At 46.4% G+C, this 22,079-nt stretch overlaps 2 protein-coding genes and 1 long non-coding RNA gene across 5 annotated transcripts in view; 1 reads left to right on the top strand and 2 right to left on the bottom strand.

Annotated features, from left to right (window-relative positions):
* The window catches only part of CDCP1 (CUB domain containing protein 1), a 52,561-nt gene extending 37,500 nt beyond the window's left edge, over positions 1-15,061 (bottom strand). For all 3 annotated transcript variants that reach the window (XM_033132933.1, XM_033132932.1, XM_033132934.1), the window contains exon 1: positions 14,842-15,061. In XM_033132933.1, coding sequence (XP_032988824.1) covers positions 14,842-14,923 — 82 coding nt within the window. In that variant the 5' untranslated portion in view covers positions 14,924-15,061. The remainder of the gene's footprint in view (positions 1-14,841) is intronic.
* On the bottom strand, positions 5,205-5,523 carry LOC117037164 (cytochrome c oxidase subunit 7C, mitochondrial-like). Its single transcript, XM_033132935.1, has one exon. It carries the CDS (start codon positions 5,506-5,508, stop codon positions 5,317-5,319), a length of 192 nt encoding a protein of 63 aa, XP_032988826.1. The 5' UTR covers positions 5,509-5,523; the 3' UTR covers positions 5,205-5,316.
* A 4,497-nt stretch (positions 15,062-19,558) lies between the features above and the next one.
* On the top strand, positions 19,559-20,441 carry LOC117037165 (uncharacterized). The gene is made up of 3 exons (XR_004425472.1): positions 19,559-19,781; positions 19,907-20,031; positions 20,348-20,441. It is a non-coding gene; the product is annotated as an uncharacterized LOC117037165 (long non-coding RNA).
* Positions 20,442-22,079: the final 1,638 nt, after the last annotated feature.

Genomic DNA, 22,079 nt, shown 5'->3' with positions numbered 1-22,079 from the left:
GTATGCTTCACTTTTGTGTGTAAGGACAGGAAGAGTGAAAAGTAAATAAAAAACAGAGACAGTGCACTCATCATTCTACTGCTCACAAACAAGCCTGCAAACATTTTTTCCCCATTTTTCTTTTATTGTGGTAAAGTATACATAACATAACCTTTACCATGGTAACCATTTTTAAGTGCACAGTTCATTGAGTCCATTCACAATGTTGTACAATCATCACCACCATCCATCTCCATAATGTTTTCATCTTCCCAAACTAAAGCTCTGTACCCACGAACCCTAATTCCCCATTCCTTTATCCCCAGCACCACTGTTCCACTTTCTGCCTCTAGGAATCTGATGACTTCTAGAAACCTCATCGTACAAGCGGAATCATACAGTATTTGTTTGTGTCTCATTTATTTCACGCAGCATAATGTAGGTGTGCTTTGCTTTTAAACCTGAGCATTGTTAACCATTGATTTGAATAATGACCAAAAGTTGAGCAAAACTACACAGGCTCCAAGTTATGCCTATACACAATAATCGCTTTGCGAGAAGGGGGAGGAATTTTTCTTTAAGCCAAAAATGATGCCAACAACTAGAAAATTCAAAAGATTATGAAAAATAAACAGGAGCCTTTCCCTGAAAAGTGAAAATCTGCCAGAAGGTCACTCAGCCTGCTGGCCACCAGCGCTCAGAGAACTTTACTTTCCATTCATGGCTACAGATTGAACAATGGGTTCCAGCGTGAGGATCGGTGCACAGAGCTACCGTGTTTCCCCGAAAATAAGACCTAGCCGGACAATCAGCTCTAATGCGTCTTTTGGAGCAAAAATTTGTATAAGACCTGGTCTTATATTATGTTATGTTAGATAAGACCTCTTATAGTAAAATAAGACAGGGTCTTCTATGAATTTTTGTTCCAAAAGACGTATTAGAGCTGATTGTCCGGCTAGGTCTTATTTTCGGGGAAACACGGTACCTCGAGAAACGTCCTGACAGGCAGGACTGCATTCTTTGGTGATTAGGAGCAATATAAAGGAAAACCTTCCTACTTGTCTGAACATAAGCGATGAGCTGGTTAAACTAAAAATAAGTTAATTTAGAATGGGCTTTTCCAGATGCGTCTATCAGCCAATTTCTTCCTTATTATTCATCATCCCTCAAAGGACGATGTGAGAGTCGGAGGTCGGGGGTGCGGTGGGGTGGCAGGGAAATGTTTCATTATTGAAACTTCCACCTTGGATTTAGTTCAGTCTGCAGCTTTGAAAATCCACTTACGAGGGAATGGGGAAGGGTACAGAGAGAAGGTTCTAGCAAGACAGAGACCTGCTCTGGGGGCCATTCGAGTACTGCCCTCCATCACTCAACCTGATATGAGAAACACCCCCTGTTTCATGAGCAGGGTCATTTCAGTCATTTGCTTGGCTGGGCCACTTTGGACACACCACCCACCTTACCTCTCTAAACCACAGGTTTCTCACCTGCAAGATCGGGCCAAATACATGAACTGTGTGGGACTTCAAGTACTGGGAAGAGACCATACGTGTAGAGCACAGAGAATGGAGCTGTGACGGCCAGCATCCTTACCATCCCCACAGAGGGGACAAAGCCCCCAACCCTCTGAACCCTGTGGTCAGCAGAATCCTAAGATGACCCCAGTGACCCAGGCCTTTCAGCGTGGGAGGGACTCTGAATATGATTGGACATCACTTGTGTTATGCTGTGTGGCCCAGTTGACTTTATTTATCCTGGTGGGGCTGGCCCCATCAGATGAGTCCTTAAAAGAGAGCCATTCCTGGAGAAAGAGATTCGAAGTCTGAAAAAGATTTGAGGTGAGTGAGACTCGCTGTACTGGTTTTGCAGATGGAGAGGGCCACGTGGCAGGGAATGTGAGTGGCCTCTAATTGCTGAGAGCTCCCTTGGCTGTCTGCCAGCAAGGAAAGGGGGACCTCAGACTGACAGCCACAAGGAACTGAATTCTGCTACAACCATGGGAGCTCAGAAGAGGACTCCAAGCTCTAGATAAGAACGCAGGCTGGCCATCATCTTGATTTGAGCCTTGTGAGAGACTGAGCAAAGAACCCATCCATGCCGATCTGGACTTTAGACCTATAGAACAGTGAGCTAATTAATGGGTGTTGTTTTAAGTCCCTAGTTTGCGACAATTTGTTAAGCAGCAACAGAAAATGAATATGGAACTTGTAACTAGATGGGGTACCAGGCAGGACCTGCTGAGCTGCTCAACAAAAAGGGTTTAGACAAGTGTAAGGTACTGTGTCTGATACCAGGTCTCTCCCTCTGAGCTGAGTTACCATTATAGAAGGGGTTATGCCAAGTAGACAGCCTTTATGGAAATGTACATCAATGAGGATGTCTAAAAACATTGTATTTACTATAAAACTTTAGCGTCCATCTTCTGGAAGGTGACAGGGAGGGAGGTGTGTGAATGGGTCAGGGAGAAGGTGACACTGGCCAGAAGAGCTCCTGGCTGGTCACTTCACCTAGCCGTGTAGGCAGCTCAGGTGAAAACCAGAAATCAGGGTGAGAGCCAGTGGAAACCTGGCCTCAAAACCCAAAAAGCACAGAAGTGTGAGGCTGTGGGGGCTGGCGGAGACTGAAGGCTGGTGGGAGGTAGCATCTAGGAATGGTGGCGATAACTTACCAGCCCCCAGTTGTTCAGCATTTGCCATGTGCCAGGTACTTTTGTACATTTCCTTGAGGTAAACTTTCAAATTCACAACTGGGAAGACACACAGCTGAGATTCAAACCCAGGACCCCCTGACTCCCAAGCCCACGCATCAGCTGCTACTCTAAGATGGCCACCCTCAACGTCACAGGCTGTGAGGCAGCCTGGGTCCAAGTATTCATCCCAATCCTGGCTAAGGAGAGGCAGACGTCAAAGAGACTTCTTTCAGCATGTACCATTCACTCAACACCACCAACACAGAGAAGTGTGGGTGTTTTCTTTTCCCAATACCCGCTCGGAATAACCACCCCACCCTTTGCCCTCAAACAGAGGCTCCTGTGATCACAGAAAATGTTCCGTAGGCAGGAAGGAAGCCAGTCATCCCAAACACGACTACCTATAATGAACCTCTCCACTGACCTGGGATCTTGCCCCTCAGCCCCCCTACTCCAACTCTTCCTCATGACTGACAGGTCCCGGACAACCAGGGATGGCATCTGCTCATCCTCTGACATCTCTATCACCTCCTTCCCTACCTTTACTCCTGATACGTTGGCAGCAATCTACACTCTGCCTTTACCATTGTCTGGAGGATGGCCACTAGCTGACCTAGTCCTGCCCCATCCTGGGGGCAAATGGAAGAACAAACTGCAGCATCCGTCCACTGTGGCCAGGACATGAGAGGAAGTGGCCATCTGGGACGTCAGCCTCCAGCAAGTGTCAGCTGAAAGAGGGTGAAACTGGTCTTGGGGGGAGTCTTAGGTCTACCTCTTTCTTAACTACAAAGGTCCAACCTCTTGGTCACTTAGGGGAACATGCTTTTCTCACCCAATGGAACCAGGATGTCCCCTAGGTGGTAAATGAGGAGGGCCATTATGGAACATGTTACACCAGAGGATGGTTCTTATGGAAGGTGTTATGTCAACAAAATTACAGAAGGTGTCATATCAATGAGAAGGGCCATACGTGAAAGAAATTATTCAACAAGGAACAATCATTATGAAAGGTGTTATGTCCATAAGGATGGCTGCTATGGAAGGTGTTGACATGGAAGGTGTGAAATGAACAAGAATGGACATCATAGGTGTTTGGCCATCATGAATGAAGTTATCTCAACTAGGATGGGCATTATTGGCACCTGGACAGTGCCAGTGTTGGAACCAGCCGGTGATCTTAACATAATTATGCCAAAAATCCAGGGAGGTGAAAAACTAAGTTGACAGACCAAGAATGCTGAGACGAGGGGTTTTGAGAAGCCTGGTCCCAAAGCACATTGTGTTGGCAGTTGGAAGGAAAAAAGTAGATGGTTATTCCTGAAAGAGAGAGAGATTGTGGTTCAGACTACTTTCCTTTCCATGAACCACATTTCTTTCTCCCAGTAGGAGTTGATTCTCATGCTAAGTACTATATTGCCAAGGAAGAAAGAGGAGGCTGGAACAAACCTCAAAACTAGAAAGTCCAGAGTAACGAGGCATTTAACCCTCATTTTACTACACTCTGCTTTGCTCCTATAGCTGGTCTCCAGTTATAAATCATACACTAAAGAATTACACTTAATTCCATTTTTCCAGCTGGCGGATCACTTAGCAAGTTGTCTTTTCATAGATCTCAAAACAAAACAGCCTGTAGGATTATTGGTAATCAACGACAGAGCCCCACTTGTGCTCCAGGGCCCATCTCAAAGTTTTGTTATGACGTGTCACAGACCTCAGACAGCAGGAGAACACCTTGTGCTCCTCCTCCTCTTTTCCTGCCTACAGAAGCGAGTCTCCATCCCCAGCCTTTGTTGCAGTTCTTATACATATATCTTGTGCTGCACTTATCACACTGTACAGTGTCACAAACTCAAATGCTTTCAAGGGTCCAGGCAGGTCACATAAACGAGACAAGCTAACATAGTGAGGAGGGCCTTTGTTGACTCAGAGGGTGCATGCTCTACTAAACACTTTGTATTCATCTTTTTTCAAAACACATCCAGCAGAACGGGGTCAAGGCCTCCAAGCCACCCATTCGTATCCCCCGGTTCACATGCTTGATTCCCTTCTGGGTAGTGAGCCTGGAAAGCTCTGTATGTCCACCATCTAGCACAGGAGACCTCCAATATCTGTGAAATGAATGGAATTCATTCCCAAACGACCTAGGGCTGGGCTAGATCATTTCACGATATTCTAGGGCAAAATCAAATTCGTTAGGCCCGCTCAGTGCTAGGCCCTAAAAGTGGATAGAGGTTTGAAAAGACAGTAAGTTGCTCTTCAAGAAAAGTCGCCCCAAGTGGAGGAGGCAGCTTTGGTCCTTAGTTCCTTGATTCCTACAGACTTAGTGCTTCTGCTCCCCTCCTACGTAACCAAATTCTTGCAGGAAACAACTGTCAACTTTTTTGAAGATAGGATCTACATTCAAGAAATTTGTTTTTTTAACACAACAAAACCATTGATTGATTGCTATACTCATACCTGGATTTGATTTTTTTCCCCCATTATCACATTTTGTATTTCAGAGAAGACACATTAAGGATTCACGCCGTAAGTTTATTTACAAACATTTCTAGTCTGTTGAGTTCAACAGTTTGATCCATTTTTCAAAGTGACTGCACCTCTTAAAATGTTCCTCTTCATATCTGTTTCACGGATTAAGTAAAACATCCTTATTTTTTAAGCAGCTGGTGTCTTACTATAAAGAAAGGTGCGGCAAATCCAGATCCACAGTACAGAGTCATCATAACTAGCAACCGCCACTTGTTTTCCACTGAAAATGGCAAATTCTTCCCTGGGCCCTCCTCATAGTGGCTTCTACAGACCACAGAGGTTGTGAACCTCCGGATGCTCTGTCCCAACATAGCGCTGCTGGGAGGCCTGCAAAAGGCGCAGAGACCGAGAACGGAGGCAATGGCGGTTCCTCCTTTTCTCACGACCTAGTTCCTCTGCCTGATTTTTTTAATTTAAAATTATTTTTAAGGCAAAACTGTGGTGCTAAAAGGCAAATCACTGGTTGCCAAGGGCCAAGGGGCAGGGATTGACTGCAAAGGGTAGTCTGCGGGGTGATGGAAACGTCATGCCACGCGCTTGACAGTGCTCCCCGATAGTGCAATGGAGATTGGTGAAACTTTATGGCATGTACGTTACACCTCAATAAAGCGGAAAAATACATTGGACATTTACATACATAATACATGAAGCACAAAGTAAAAAAAAAGGAGACGACCAGCAAAACATCTTTGTCTTACCTTGAATCTGGTGGTGTTGCCAGAGGCAACCACAGATGGGAGTTTCTCGTGTGTCCTTCCACAGGTAATCTATGAATATGTAACTGTAATCTATGTGACACCCCTATTTTACTTTGTTTCATTTCATTTTGCCAAAAGGTAGCACGCCACACTCACTGTTGTGAACCGGTGTTTTCCTCACCATAATATATCTTGGGGGTCACTCCACATCAGTACACTGAGAAGCTACCCCATTTTAAAAAAACGTTTGCACAGCCTCCCACTGTTTGGATGGACCATAATTTATTTACCCAGGCTTCTAACAACGTTTGGGTTGTTTCCAGTCTCCAGCTGCCAGGGCAAGGAGCAGCAGATGCTTATCTAGAGTTTCAAAGTGCCAGTGGGACACACCGTTCCCTGTGTCCCAGGTTGCTGGCTGGGACTTGGATTGTATTCCCACAGCGGCAGACGCCAAGGAGGCAGGAAGATGCTATTTCAAGGGTTCCCTGGGTTGTGGTGGGCTTCCGACCTCGGCGCTGTTTACAATTTGAAAAATGTCTTCCATTTTTCTGACAACATTGAGAACTTGCTCCTGACAGATTTAGCCCAAGGCTGAAGTGCCAGATAAGACTCAGCAACTTTCAGGCCAGTTGGGCAATCCTTCTCTATCTTTCAGGATAAAGGCAGGAACCCTGCCAGGCTCCACAGAAAGATCCAGTTCTGGTTTCACAGCCTGGCACACTCCAGCCTCATATCGGTTTATGATACCCGCTTACAAGGATTACTGTAATCCCCAAAGCCCATGGGGGCGTTTTCATTCATTTCTCCCGTGCAGTTGGGCATGACATGTAAGTTACGTAAAACTGGTCTGGCTAGTTCCTCAGCTAACAGGAAGTGTGTGAGTATGTGAGTGTGTGTGTGTGTGAGTGTGTGTAGGAGCTCCTGTGCAAACGATTTTTTAAAATTATTTTTTTTAATTTTTCAATGACCGCTGACATAATATTACATTCATTTCAGGTGTACAACACAGACTTGCAAACAATTTTTAAAAGCTTGTTCCAGAATCACTGAGAACATTTCTTGCAGTTTTCAGTCTAGCAGCTACACTTGTAGGCACTTCCCCCAGATGTCCTCATAAGCGTCCAAAGGCAACTGCGCTGTCATAGCAACTGAAGTTCAGTGTATAGTAGCAGAAACCTGAAAACAACCTCCCGGCTCCCAAGAGCAACCTGGCCACACAGACTCTGGCCTGGCAGACTGGTTCTGATTTTCGGCTGTTGAAAATCTCAATGTTCTTCTCAGGCCCCGACTCAAAAACTCAAAGGTTGAGAACAACTCCCATTAACTGAGGAAACTGTTCCGGGCCTGACACTGTGCTGAGTGACTTACAGACCTTACTTCCTTCAGACTTCCAGCTGCCCGCCAGGTGAGGCCATCCCTAAGGACACTGAGTCTTAGTCAGGCTAAGTATCTTGCCCACATCACCTAGTTAGCAAGTGGTGGAGTCAGGATTTGAACCAAGCTTTGTCCAACCCCAAAGCTTGTCTGAATGAGGTTGTTTCAAAAAAGCCAGCAGGTAACTGAGCCCCGTGAGATGTCTGGCTGAAGTCCTCCCATTTCTCTCTCCCTCTCCCTCCATCAGTTTCCAGTCAGGCATCTGAGCCCCTTGGGATGCGCGGGCTGAGGAAATGAGAAACGCAGTGCTGAGCAAGAACCTAGAAGCCAATAGTGACTGAGAGATGCTGGGTCTGTGCTCAGAGATGCTTCACAGCCAACCTCCAGTGACACTTGTCAGCAGGGAGGTCAGCAGTGAGGACGGCCCTTCACCACTGGCTGAATCCTCCTGAGACAGTGTCCCAGGCCACCTGAGCCTCCAGCATAGGAGTACAGACTTCCAGTGGGAGAAGCAGCAAGCTTGTGGCCTCTCCTCCGTGGCTGGCGTGCCACTGCACAGGAGTCGAGGGTCTATCTGGGTCCAGGAGATGCCCTGAGCCCTTCCAACTCAGGGGCTTCCTCTCACCACTTCTCCATCCTCCGTGATGTCCCGGGACCCCTCACAAAACACCTGTGAATTGTTCTCAGAGTAAATATTGTTGCAGCCAAATATCCTTATTTGAAATAGTATGATGTTCCTGCCAGCAGACCATTAACAGACCAGTATCTGGATGAACCCGGCACGTGTCTGGACATACACCATCCTAGCCCAGCTCCCAGCTGACCACACACTTGTTGCAGAAGCCCCCTCATGGCTCCAAACGTCGTGTGACATCGCGCATGGCCAACTGGGCCGCCCCCAAAACAAAGACGACAGCCTGACAAACTCCACGTGATCTTTGGAAGCAGAAAGATGATAAAACTCATTTCTGGAGCCTGTCATTTATCGTCCCAAATAAAGGCAGCAGATTGGCACCTCCAACCTTTCTGTAGAAATGACACATTTCACCCAGAATACTTTGATCTCTGTCATTGAGGGTAGGAAGTATTTGCACTTCATTTAAAACTTGAAGTTACACCATCTGTGCTTGTGGAACAGTTTTAACTTGTTTTTTTCCCAAGCCATTTCCAAATGTATTATTTAAAGATGTTCACACTCCGAAATGAGGCATTTAATGGCCTCGTAGTCATATTATCAAGCTGCATTTCCTTCTGGCATAATGGATGGCGGGTCCAAGAGGACAGCCCTCCCCGGCAAGGTCAGACCAACAAAGCTTTCAGTGTTGCCCTTGGCTTGGGCTCCACTCAGGAGAGAACCGATATGTGCAGATTGTTTTTTAAGTGCAATAATTGAAGAAAGAACTTTACATTTCATAAAAGTTTGTGAAGTGAAATGTCCGTGAAGCAAATTCTGACTCTGTGCTGTATTCTATCACCAGTTCAGTGTTACTGTTTAGAGAAAACCAAACCAAACCAATGGGGTTGATACACATGGAGCGACGTGGTTATAAAGGGAGAGCACAGGACAGTGCACAGTTCCTGTCATGGTAACAGCGCTCCCAACAAACTGTCCTTCACACGGGAGGTCTCTGCGGAGCCACACCATGACGCCAGTATATCCAGGGTTAACTACTTCCTTCCAGTCTTTTTTCCTAACCTCTCGCGAGATATAGACAGAAAGACAGCAGGATAACATGACTGGAGTCACACTGTACACACACACTACTTTACATCCTGCTTCTTTCACTGGTTCACAAGCAGTTCTCCATCATTTCTGGATGCTCTTGAAAGTTGCCGGGAGTGGGGTGGCATTCCTGCAAACCCACTGCATCCCCACCCACTCCTTCAAGGACACGCGTGTACAGGGACCAGCAGAGACTTATGAGCTTGTTCGATGCAGTGAAAACCCCAGGTGCTGGGTGAGGCAGAGATGAACACGGAATGCATGCATGTGGGTGAACACAGAAGCCACCTGGTGACGCTGGCGGAGCCAGAAAGTGGAAGGAGGCTAGGTGCCCAGATCCCTGCTTGGAGGACATACCCTGTTTGGGATCTTATATGAGGAAGAAATAAACATCTATTGCTTTTGAGTCATCACACACATTTGGGTTGGTGTGTTACAGATTGAAAGGGACATACCTTTTCCTACACATCGCTTTGTACTATTTGAAGTTTTGTTGCCATGTACAGGTAATTCTTTTTCGAAATACAGTTTTTAAATTGTCTGAATAATTAAAAACACACCTACATCCCTAGAATAGTTAGTGATACCTTAAGTATTCGATTCATAAATGTAAAAAGTAAGAACGAATCACTCATCAACGTAAAACACGAGGAACTACCAGAACCCACGCCTGTCTTCAGTCTTCTTGATACATAGTGCACTTTCTGATCACCTGACCAAAAGTAAACATTTGAAAGGAAAATCAAAAACGCTCCCCTCGCCTAAAGCTTAGGGTTAGTTTCAAATGGAAAGATGAAAGGGCGCAGTGAACCGGTGTAGGGTTCAGAGCCTGCACTGTGAAACGAGACCGCCCAGACTCACAGCACCACCACTTATTAGCTGGAACCTTGGGCAAGTTGCTTCACCTCTGACTCACTCTCCTCCATTTTCCTTTGGCACTTTCTGCACAAACCCTTTTACCCAGGAATTCCTCCTCCAGGAGTTCCACCTACATCAAAACTTGTCCATACACCCAACAAAGTCAACGGCAAAGATGGTCACTGAGGCTCTACTTATAGTAACAAAAGCCTGAAAACAAGCCATCAGTAAGGGGCTGCTTAAATATAACCTGACATTCCCACCGCAACAGAGATTACGCAGCTGTCAAAAAAGAAAGTGACAACTCCTTGTGTTCTGATATGGAGTGAGCACCAAATGGATTGATAAATGAAAAAAACCAAGAAGCATATGGGCACATCCTATACTGTACACTCTATGCGCCTGCTTGTGTAGAGAAGGTGATATATTTATAAACGTCTACATGCATAGAATTGCTCGGGAACAATGCACAAGAAACCGTGGCTGCCTCTGGGACGAGGCCTGGGGTCAGAGATTGAAAGGGACATACCTTTTCCTACACATCGCTTTGTACTATTTGAAGTTTTGTTGCCATGTACAGGTAATTCTTTTTCGAAATACAGTTTTTAAATTGTCTGAATAATTAAAAACACACCTACATCCCTAGAACAAATATGAACACAGTACTCGGTAAGTACTGATTTTTATTTTTAAATGGAGGAAAACGTCTGGAGTGCAGACACTGCCTCTAAGACTAGCAAATGCCCACCTGGCACAGGGGCACAGCACATGCACTAGGGTTGGGCTCCCTGGGCTGCCACTGCAGCATCACTACACACCAGCTGGGTAACCCTGGACAAGTTACTGCACCTCTCTGTGCCTCTCTATACAGGGAGGTTACTAAGAGTACTTGCTTGTGGATGGAGAGCTAAATGACTGGCAGGTCTACTACGCAAGACCACCTCCTTGATTTACATTTTCTCAGTAAAAAAAAACCCTTAGTTTTTATTAGGCGAACACTGCAGAACTTAACGGTTTCATCCACCAGTTATTTTTGGCCTATATCTATTTAGGAAACATGTGTATTTACCTCTCCAAAAACAATGCAACATTTTCCCCCCCTTCTCCCGCCCCCACCCCCACTCCGGTTCAAGCCATTGTTTCTCAGTCTAGTTGTGTAGGACACAGCAACCTGGCCATTCTGGTATTATGAGCCTTGCGCTCCCCCATGGTGAGGCAGTCAGCACACAGCAGCCCACGATGGTGGCCGGCCACTCACGCCAACCTCCACTGCTCACGGCAGCCCAGCTCCAGGAAGAACTGTTGTTCACAATCTTAGCTTAGAGGGCACAACTCACTGGCCCATGTCAGAATCGAACCAGCGACCTCGGCATTAGGAGCACGGCGCTTCAACCACCAGGGCCACCGGGCTGGCCCCTCAACGCAACGTTTTAAACAAAATGATGGGAAGAAAGTTGCGACTTACACTCCCAATATAATAGGTAGAGTGACAGGATCAAGTGGAGGTGCCGCGAATATCAGCGAAAAAGGGGTAGTATGTTACTCCAGTCAAATCAACTGTTTGTGCAGAACCCTATAATCCAGAAGTGATGTCTTCTGTAAAATAGAAGAGTGCCTGGCACCGAGCAGATGCTCGCTATGTGTTAGCTGTGACAACTGGTAGTGAGTGATTTTAAAAACGGATGTACTGGATACAAACCCAAGGCTACAAAGAAGGTGAGGAAGGGAACTTGGCTCTCCTTGCCTGGTTGTCTAGAATGTTGCCAGCTGCCCCGGAGAAGGCGATGGGCTAATTACAAGGTTGTAGGAAGTGGTCTGAAATAATTTGATTGTGGGATAATTTTTAGAATTTAGAATGATAATTAAAGGGTGTGAATTTTTCTTCTCACCCAGGTAGAAAGCCTTAGCCGTCTCCCACGTCAGGGGTCTTTTCATTTCCCATCCACCCACCTTGACCTAAATCGGGCCCTTTTGATCAGCAAACCCTGCACACTGCCCACCCCCCCTGTTCTAAACCAGGTCAGCACTGCCGGGCAAAATCGCAGGTGAGGCTTGTGTTATAAGCCAAAGCACTCAGTTCTGTTTTCTTTTGACAAAATAAGCACTGGGGACTATCCGTACCATCTAGCTGAGATGCTCCTAAGATTCTTGAATACCCATTAACACATTTGTGAACTAGAGGGAGGTAAATGCTTCTTCCATAGAGGCTAGTGAAACAATGATGACAGCCTGGAAGAGTGTAGAAAACAGGCATTCACACTGTTGGCCCGAACATACACCAGAACAACAGGACAAGCTCTCCACAGGGCAGCATGGAAATATGTAAACGCCCTAACATTTTCTCTGTTCTTCATCCCAGCAATTCTACTTCCAGAATTTTAGCTGGACAAAGCAGTTGAGAATGCGCAGAACAATACAACCGCAAGAACACTTTCTCAGATATATCAAAATGGGACAGTCCAGCTTATACTATTTTATAACCTTGACACAAAGGCAACATTATTTCAAGTCGTTATAAAACCTGTGCTACATACTTTTTAATGTCTTTTCACTGAACAGACCTATCGAAATTGATATAAGCAGTCTCTCCTATTGTTGGACATGTTCTATTTTTAATAGGAAAAATGGAAAGCAACCTAATTGTCCAACAACAGGGGACTGGAATAAGGGCATGGTCCCATTTTTCGTTTTACACACACACACTGAGACTGCACCAAAATGACCATGATGGTTTGCTCACAGATGATTTTTCCCCCTTTTGATTATACTCATATTTATTGCCAATTTTTCTACAACAACTATATATTAATATTACTTAAAATATTTTAATTACTGTTTTCAACTTCCTTCCCCCACACTGAAGCCTGGGAGAACCCCTAGAAAGGTTGTGTGTGTGTGTGGGGGGGCAAGGTACAGTCATCAAAGACGAAAGGGCAGCATCTGAGGTGAACCCTCTGACGCCAAGTCATGCAAACCTGTGGGGGTGTGAGGGGGGTGGGACTCATCAGTCCTGCCAGTTACACACTCCAGACAATAGCCAGCAGCTCCTCAATATGTGAAGAATGACGAACACACATTCAGGGTGAGCAAACACTTCATTTGATGTCTGCTCACATTTCTGGCACAAAGCAATGGCAGCAAGAGTGCGGTCACTGACCCAAACTTTGGTATCTGAGTGGTTCTTGGAAAGCCACCAAGTTGAGATTTTAATAAGGCTATGATTCCAACGTAACCAGTCCTTCACTCTTGCAAGTGGGGGAGCTGGTAAGAATAGCAAACTCACACAAATGCACCACACCAAGACACAAACTTTCCTTTACTCTTCAGCTCTGCCGTGAGAACAACTTCATTTTCACTCTGGCTTTCTCCACCCTTTGAGGACTGACTCCAGTAACTTCTCAAAGGCCCCCACGGGGTCCAACCCCAAGACCTCAACAAAGCAGAGACACTAGGCGAATGCTCCAATCACAAAGCCATATCCGTCAGTTAAGTCTGGCAATGTAGCCTCACAGGGCCGGTTCCTGAGACCCCAGACAGGTGTTAAGAATGTGAAATGGGAAACTTTTTAGGCTTCCTTGTATTTATACACCGAACCATGAGATATGACTCCCACAGTCAAGAAATTCCTGGAAGGGACTCCACTGGAGCTACTGGAGACCAAATGGCTGTCTTTCCAGGCCACAGGGAGACATCAGATGGTAACAGAAGCCAGTGCAGGACAGGCTATCCTTGTCACTAGTAATGCTTTGATTACACATTTTTCTCACACACATTTTCACTCATTAAGTTACTCTTTATTCTTAAACTTACATTTTTCTTCAAAGGAAATCTTGAAAACTCAGTCTTAAATTACAGTAAATATGCACGCAATATTTTAAAGGCCATTTTAAAATGTTCTATGTACTTGGCAGCAGTATGTCACCTGATGCTGTAGGAGAAAAAACCAGGAAGCTTTCCTGTCTCGGATTTATGATGGCAGTTACCGAAACGCCTAAGTTCACCTCACCCGCTCAGTTTTATTCCTTAATTTAATGTACCCTAATTTACCTACCTGTAAAATACAAACGCCCCCTTAGATTCAGCAAAGGGTAATAATCGAAGACCCAAATCGCTTCCTGGGTAGCTCTTTACAAAACACAAAACCTGTGCTAGTCTCAGGAAAGGCCTCAAGTTCTGACAAGAAACCAGGTTATTTACTGTCTTAATACTTCCCGCACCCACGGGGCACCTCCTCGCGCCCCCCCACTCGGAAACACAGACAGCTGGGATGCGGTGGTCCCTCCCCCAACCGGAACAACTCGAAATTCACACCTATCTCTGGGACGCCCGGCTCTACCGACCCCCTTGTGCGTCCAAGTTCACTACACCAGGTGCGAGAGGCGGGGGCCTGGGGGGCCTCGGCGCTTTCATCTTCGATTCGTGCTCCTGAACTTCAGGGGCGCGAGAATGGGGGGTGCGGACAGGAGAAGAGGTGATGCGATGGGATACTGAGACGCAAACTTTCCTGGCACCTTCTCTCTGGCCCAGGCGAGGAGGTAGAGGGTGGACCAGAGAGCAAAGTTCCCCCCCACGCCCAGCCTGCCCCGGAGCCCACAGTCATCCAGGTAAAGATCCCGAGCGCGCGGCGCGCCACTTCGGGCCCCCGGGGACTCGGCTTCCTCGCGCTCTTCTTTTCTCCTTCTGGGTCGGCGTCGGGCTCCTCCTCTCGACTGCGGGTCTCCTGGCTCGGGGACATTCCCACGTGCCCCGGCCTGCGCCCAGGTCGAGGTCGCTCGGAATCCAGGAGGGCACCGCCATCGGGCCCGACGCGGCGCGCCCCGAGGCCGGGAAGTACCGGGAACCCCGCGCCATCTGTGCATCCCGACGGGGCTGTCCCCGCTCCAACTCTGCACCCTCCTCGCCCGGCGCACCCTGGTCCCCTCCCCGCCGGACGCAGGCTAGCCGGCCATTCGGCCACGCAGCGCCACGCGCGCTCGCAGACCCGCACTCACCCGCTCGGCGTGGCAGGAGCGCAGCGCCCCGCAACAGGACCCCCAGCAGTGCGAGTGTCACCCCGCAGTTCAGGCCGCCCATGGCTCCGCGGATCCTCGGCCTTGGCGGGGAAAGCGACTGTGGCCGGCGGTTCGGAGCGGCGACCGTGGGCGCCCGAGCCTGGAACCGGCTGCGCGGCGCCCCGCCCCGACTCGCTCACCTGCGTGCGGGCGGGTAGTCCTGGGCACCGCCCTGCGCCAGGGGAGCTGGAGCTGGCGGGACCTTTCCCCTCCCCTCTTTCCTCCTCCCCTTCCTGCTTCAGCACCCGCCTCTCCCGCCCGGGGTGCTGGGACTCGTCCCCACCTTCCCGGGCTTCCACCTCCCTCTAAAGGCTGAGAGTGATCACTCAGGTCTTTTTGTCTGAAGGCCTGAAGGTCGTGCTTGGCAGAAGCCAGTCTGCCTTCCCTTCGCTGTCCAGAAGAAGAAGGCCAAGGTGCTCCCCATTTTGCAGGGAATTTTTGTAGATCACCCAAGCTCTGGCTTCCTCCTCTGTTCTCTTTCCTCTGCTACCTGACCTGGGTGGAGGCTCACTGGACTTTAAAGCCGGTGCCATAGCTGCTCTTTGCAGGACTACGAGCCGGCAGCCTACTCCAGCCACTCCATCGGCAGCATTTCTAATGCTCACAGCAACTCTTCCACATTATGGATGAAACAGACTTGACAAGTTACGCAACCTGTCCCGGATCCCCAGGCCAGTGAGTAATTTAAAGGCAGGATTTGACAAGACAGGAAGGGTTTTCCACAAATGGAATGGCTTTGTTAAATTTATGAAGGACAAACGAATGAGTGAGTGAATAAATGCACGAGTTTGGAAAGGGCCAAGAGAAGAAACCTAAACAGGTCCACAAGGGGCCCTTTCTTGAGTTGTGAGTGGAGTATTCCGTGTGGTATTGACAGTGGGCATTTAAGCCAGTAGTTGGGCCATAAAAAAAATCAATGGCACAAGCCTCCTTTCCCTCCTCCCACCTGCAGGTGTACCTCCTGTCTCTGGCTTCTGTAGGCTACACACCAAGTCCAGGGTCGCAGGGCCACAGGAAGAGGCAGTGGTTGGTTGGGGACTCTCAGCTAGCAGACCGTTATTCTTCCAAAATGACTCCATGGACTCCCTGGGGCTACCTGTGCCTGGGGGCAGCCAGAAACTGGGCCAGAGTCACCAGAACAACCTGGGAGGACGGAGACAGGAACCAGAGCACGTGCAAGAGCATCAGTCTATAATCCACCCCCAACTTCTGTTTAATTCTTGGGGAAACTGAGCCTCTTCAGGCTATCCCTACTCTCATTGAACAAGGGTGATACATCATTTCTTAGGAACTTCACCTCCTTCCTTCTCCGTGTCTTCAATGCTGAGAATAAAGCACACTGCTCGCAGGAAGTCCACAGTCCATGAGGGAGGCAGAGATGTCCAGACTGTCTGGGACATGACCCTACTCAGCCTCGACCTATGGAAGGGACTGGATTGTGAACTGAGGGGACCTCAGAGTGTATCTCTTAGTCCACTTTCCTCATCAGGCAGATAGATGAGGGAACTCCGTCCTAGAGAGAAGGAAAAGGATGAGAAAAGTGGGGAGGCTCGCCCACAGAATCAAAGGAAAATTCATCAAGAGAAAGAAATCTTGAATAAATCTAACATCCTTTAAAAATGTTTATGCTGAAGGAGAGTGAAAGCAGATTTTTTTTTTCTAATTATAAAGCAGGCATCTATACCCCAGCATCTTTTCCTAGCATTCATAACACCATTGTTTCCCACACACAATAATAACAATAATCATAATAAAAATAATGATATAGAGTGACAGTGTTGAATTGGAAATATTAGAAATATTGCTTGACAACTTTAAACCTAGTAAACAAGTTATTTCATTTCTCCAAAGTTTACTTAACTGGCCTCCCTGGGATAGTGAAATTAATTTTCTGTAAATGACTCAAGAGTCAATAATTCTCAGATGTGAAGGATTAGTGATGGTCCCAGACAATGGCAGCAAAGAGACAGAGATAAAAAAAAAAAAAGTAGGGAGGCATCTCAGTATCCTTTGCATGACAACCTAACTATTATACATAGTTGAAGTCAAGATGTCTTGGTTCCTGGAGTGGAGTGTGAGCAAGCATTGCCAAGGTATGGAAATGGTTTGTCTTTACAAATATGGCTGAATGGAAGGAGTCAATTTTAAAAGATTATTTCTGAACTAGAAAAAATTCAGGCAGCTACAGTCTGTTGCTAGGGGGGAAAAAAGACAGATTAAAGGGTGAGGTTTTTTTGCTGTTTTTTGTTTTGTCTAATATAAGTAACATGTTATTGTAATAAACAATGAAGGAATATATTGGGACACTTCAGGCTAAAGCGAGTTGAAAGAGCTAATTACTCAGTTTTCTCAAGTTGCTCAAGGGGGCTTCCCTTAGCTTGATGGTGATGTTATACTCTTACAGGGTGAGTTTTGAAACAGACTGTGCCATGTGATTTTGACCCCTCCAGAAACCCTACAAAAGCTACAAAACAAGGCTTAAAAAAAAAAGAAAGAAAAGGCATAAGCCTACAAAGATGGGGAGAAAAGAGAGAAACAACAGCAAAATCTTCTTGGAAGCTGGAAAGCAGATGGATAAATGATAATTGACTTAGGAGCCTGGAGACAGCAGAACCCTAAGTCAGTAGTGGGGGAAATAGAGAAATAACATGATTTATACAGTGGGATTCTTTAAAAAAAAAACAAAACTAAACTACACTAACAAAAACAATAACAACAATAACAAAAAACAACTCAGGAACTAGCAGCACAAAGTATTCTGGGTTAAGAGGGTGAGGGAGGGGCTAAAACAAAGAAGCCAGGGAGAAAGCTATCTGAGAAGTATGACTGTTAGATTCCTGGAAACTGTCCTCCATTCCCTGTGGCTGGGCAACTGCTCCCTCCTTCATCCCAGCAGAAGTTTCAAGTGTTGTTTTCTATAGAGTTAAAACTGAGGGATTTGGGCTGAGGAGTGCCAGGCGTAGCTGAAAACCTAGGAAACATTTTGAAAAATAGGTAGAGAAAGGGAGCATATGCATTCTAAATGCTAAGGTTCCCAGACCCCTGGCGCCTACTTGCCTCCCAGAATGCACCAGAGAGGGCTTTACCATCCATACTGGAGATGAAAAGAGTATTCTGCATTATCTGACCAGCCCAAGAGGCAAGACTTAAAAAATACACACACTAATCCCCATCATCAGGCTAACTAGATGCCTACCATAAAGCTCCCAGTTGATAAGCCCCACCAATTTTTAATCTCTTACTTTAAAACATGACCGGACAATCAGGATTTCAAGACATCTAAGCAAAGAGTCTAACATGATAGAGACAAAATCAACCAATTAACCAAACAGAGAAAAGCAACAAGGAAAGAGACTGTATAAGGAAAAGAAATCAAACCAAAACAATCATTAACTTCCTTAGATAGCCGACAACACTGCATCTGTGAAGCAAGAAAAGTATGTTATAAAAAATGAATATTCAGGGAACCACAAAAGAGTTTTTGGGAAAATTTTAAAAATCGTAGTAGATATTTAAAAGAAGAAGAAGAGTTGGAATATCTCCCAAATATATAAAAATAGGAGCGAAAAGTTAAGGAAATTGGAGGCTCAGTTCAGGAGATCCAACATCTGAATAATGGGTTTCCTAGAAAGAGAGAGCAGAAGAAACAGAAGACATTCTCAATGATAGAATTCAAGAATTTCCCCAGGCCTGAATAACATCAGTTTCCACATTTAAAGACTCATGGAATGTCAGCACGATGGATAAAATAGGTTTACATCAAGGCACATCATAGTGAAATTTCAGAAAGCTATGAACAAAGAAAGGATTCTGTAAACTTCCAGAGGCAAGAAATGGGTCTCATGCAAAGGAACAAAAATCAAAATGGCTTTGGATTTCTCAACAGCAACAGTGGAAGCTGGAAGACAATGAAGCAATACCTTCAAAATTCTGAAGGAAAATAACTTCCAACTTAGAATTCTATACCCATCCAATCTATCAATTAAGTGAGAAGGCAGAAAAGGGGCACTTTTAGACATCCAACACCTAAAATGAAAAAAAAAAAAAACACAGAAAAACCCCAAACAACAAACTCTCACACACTTTTTCTTAGGCAAATACTGAAGTATGTGTTTCATTGAAACAAGAAATGCATGAAACAGAGAGGAGTGGATACAGGTTTGTGGGGATAAACTTAATCACCTTAAGAAAAAGAATACAGAGTTACAAATAGAAATGTGAAAAAATGGTTATTTATTTACAATGAGGAAAGAAATCACAATAGATTATAAATTTGAAAAAAAAAAAGTCACAAATCCAGAAAAATACCATTATATCCTTACTATTAACTTGCTGGTACTAGAACCACATAAGTTCATTTCTTCAGATCATTTTGCCTCGTTGATGCAGTTGCTATTTCTTCTGGAACTGTCAGACTTCATCATGAGAAGAGGCACCGGACAAGCTAAGATGCGGTTTTGACTCATTTAGATGCATAATACATGTGAATCCACACAAATACTCACTGTTCATAGAAACACTACAGTGCTGTGCCCTACAAATGCAGGAATTCTTATAAATTCTATTTGTGTGATTCCTATTAAGTATAAAGAACAAAACAGTATGGTACATTTATAACTTACATGCCTCATTACCCATTTATTTCTGACAGAAGAAAACCCCTTCGTTTTTGATAAGGCATAATGAGAACTGAATGTTCTGCTTAAAATTTGAGTTTTCATAATTGAGAAGAATTGTCCACAGACTAGCTTCTGGCTCTGTTCATGTCAAACTTGATCGCTCCTCCTCCACTGTCCACGTACTTCGGGTGCTGGGCCCTGTACGACACGCTCCAAATGTGACACCACCTCTGGCCTTGCTCCTTCTGGTCATCACAGCTGGTGAGTCAGCCCAGTGGGTGGGAGGGGCATTGCTGGAAGCTACTACTAAACGACTGTTAACTGTGTAAATATAGCCCACTGAATTCCAATTAAGTGTGTCTGCCATTTACCCTTCCCAATGTCAGGTCGCCAAATGCCCACAACCACTCAAATGCTGCATTGCCTAAGGGGAAGTGTGATGGAGAGGAGAACTTTCTTTCGCAGTTGAAATAAAGTGCGTTTGCAGACTTTACAAGGAACATATGACCAGGTGAGCACATGCCCTTGGAAGGGGCTGCACAGTGACATTTGAGCTTTCTTTGCTTCATGATTTATCTGCCTCTGGATACGGGAAGCACAAAATCCAGTCCAAAGGAGAAGCAAGGAACTACCAGGGTGATCCGGCATCCGGACTGAGTCAAGTTGTAAAGCATATGGTCAAGGCTGGTGGGGGGTCCTTCCCAGTGAACAGACGGGCAGAGTAAAATCAAACGGAGCCATTACTTTTATTGATGAGATCCTCAAATAATAATGGTGTTTGGCCGAGACGCGCCCACCCCACACCTCAGCATACCTGTGCTCTCCAGATGCACCTGAGCCACATACAGCTGAGCAAACAGAGACAAGGAGCCTGCACTGTGGAGTGACATGCGGCCCTGAACATGTACCTGGATTGCCACACAAAAGAGAAATAAACTTTGTATTTTGAAGCTTCTGTGATGTGGACTTCCGGTCACTTGTAACTGAACCTCACCCTAAGGCAAGCAGAGGACATTTTTATGATGCCATGGAATGTTGAAGGGAGAGCAGACTTAAGTGATTCACTGCAAAAAGGAACTTGACCGAAACGGGTGAGGTGGAATGGCTCAGCAACTTCCAATTCTTCAGTCAGATGTCCGGGATTCAAATGCAGGCTCTGCAACTTACTGGCTTGGGCAACTCCTTTCGTATCGATGTGCCTCAGTTTCCACCTCCATAAACTGGGGCGATGAGAGGGCATCCTTCATAAGGCATTGTAAAGATTAATGAAAATATATGTGACACATTTAGCACATAGTAAGTGCACAATAAAGTTGGCTGAGATTGCGTTTGTCCAGGAGGTTGGCATGAAAGGAGTGGGTATCAGCTTGGTGGGGGTGGAAGCCACAGGGGTGGAGGAGAGAGTTCTGGAAAGAGAAGTCTGGAGACAAACTTCTTTATGATCTCATTCAAGTATGACAGGGTCAGCTCCAGAATGAGGCCATTGTGACCCACGCCAGGTGTCTGGCAGCCACCCTGGCCTGTGCGACAGGCCAGTCTCTGGTGGTTCAGGACTTCATCTGGTTTGAACAAACGGAGGGAGGCACAGCTGTGAATCTGCAGCTTCTCAGACTTTGCTTTCCAAGTAATTAAACAAGTCAACAAGGTGGAGATTCTTTCAGTCCACGGACAGCCCTTACTGTCGCTGCAATGCCAACTACTGCCTGAGGGAGCAAAGGGCCCAGGCACAGTTTGGGCAGAGGCCCCTGTGTGAACCTGGAAATGGACTTTGCCGTGAGCTGGGGCTGAGATAGGTGTTCCTGGGGATGATTACTTTGCCAGGTACGTTGCCCCAGGGGGAATCTCATGGTGCAATTTCAGACCTCCGGATGAGTAAGACAAATAAGGAAAGTCCTCGGGGAACAGCTAGCCATGGTGTTGTGGATGGGGGCTGAGTGAATGAGATGCTACGTGACTCAGGAACGGGAGGTTCTGCATGACTCAGGAACTCGCCAGCAGGCAGGGAGCACCTTCTGTCATCACCCTGAAGTTACCTGGAGCCCAGGGACCCACACTCTATCACATCCCTAAATTGTGCCACCTAGGAGGTCAAGGTAAAATGCCAGGGGCAAAAGGAGAGGAAAAGCGGAGCTGGAGATAGAGCTCTCCTCTGCTCCCTTAAGCATGGGCAAGTCACGTGCCCGCAGGGTGACGAGAGCCAGACCCTGCCCTTCCCCGGAGGACACCACCCTCGGATATGACCCATATCCACGGCAGGCCCCTGCCTGCCAGACTTGCTTCTTTTTTTTCTATGTTTCCACTTGGATTTGGGGAGGAAAACAGTCTTAATAATGCTTTTCGGGATTTTCTTCCCCCTGGACAGGGAATCACGTCATATAGCCACGGAGCTGGAGGCCTTGGAGCTCATCTGGTTGTCACCTGCTGCTGGATGGAGTCGCAGAGAGATGTGAGACAGTCAAGTCACTCCGCACGTGACCTTCAGAGCAGAAGCCCGGTGTCCACCCAGGAGCCCAGGAACGCTCCTTCCTTAAAGTCCTGGTCCGACTCTGCCAGCACATC

This window comes from Rhinolophus ferrumequinum, chromosome 17 (genome assembly GCF_004115265.2).
Source record: "Rhinolophus ferrumequinum isolate MPI-CBG mRhiFer1 chromosome 17, mRhiFer1_v1.p, whole genome shotgun sequence".
Lineage (NCBI taxonomy): Eukaryota > Metazoa > Chordata > Mammalia > Chiroptera > Rhinolophidae > Rhinolophus > Rhinolophus ferrumequinum.
This window is presented reverse-complemented; position numbering and strand designations above follow the sequence as displayed.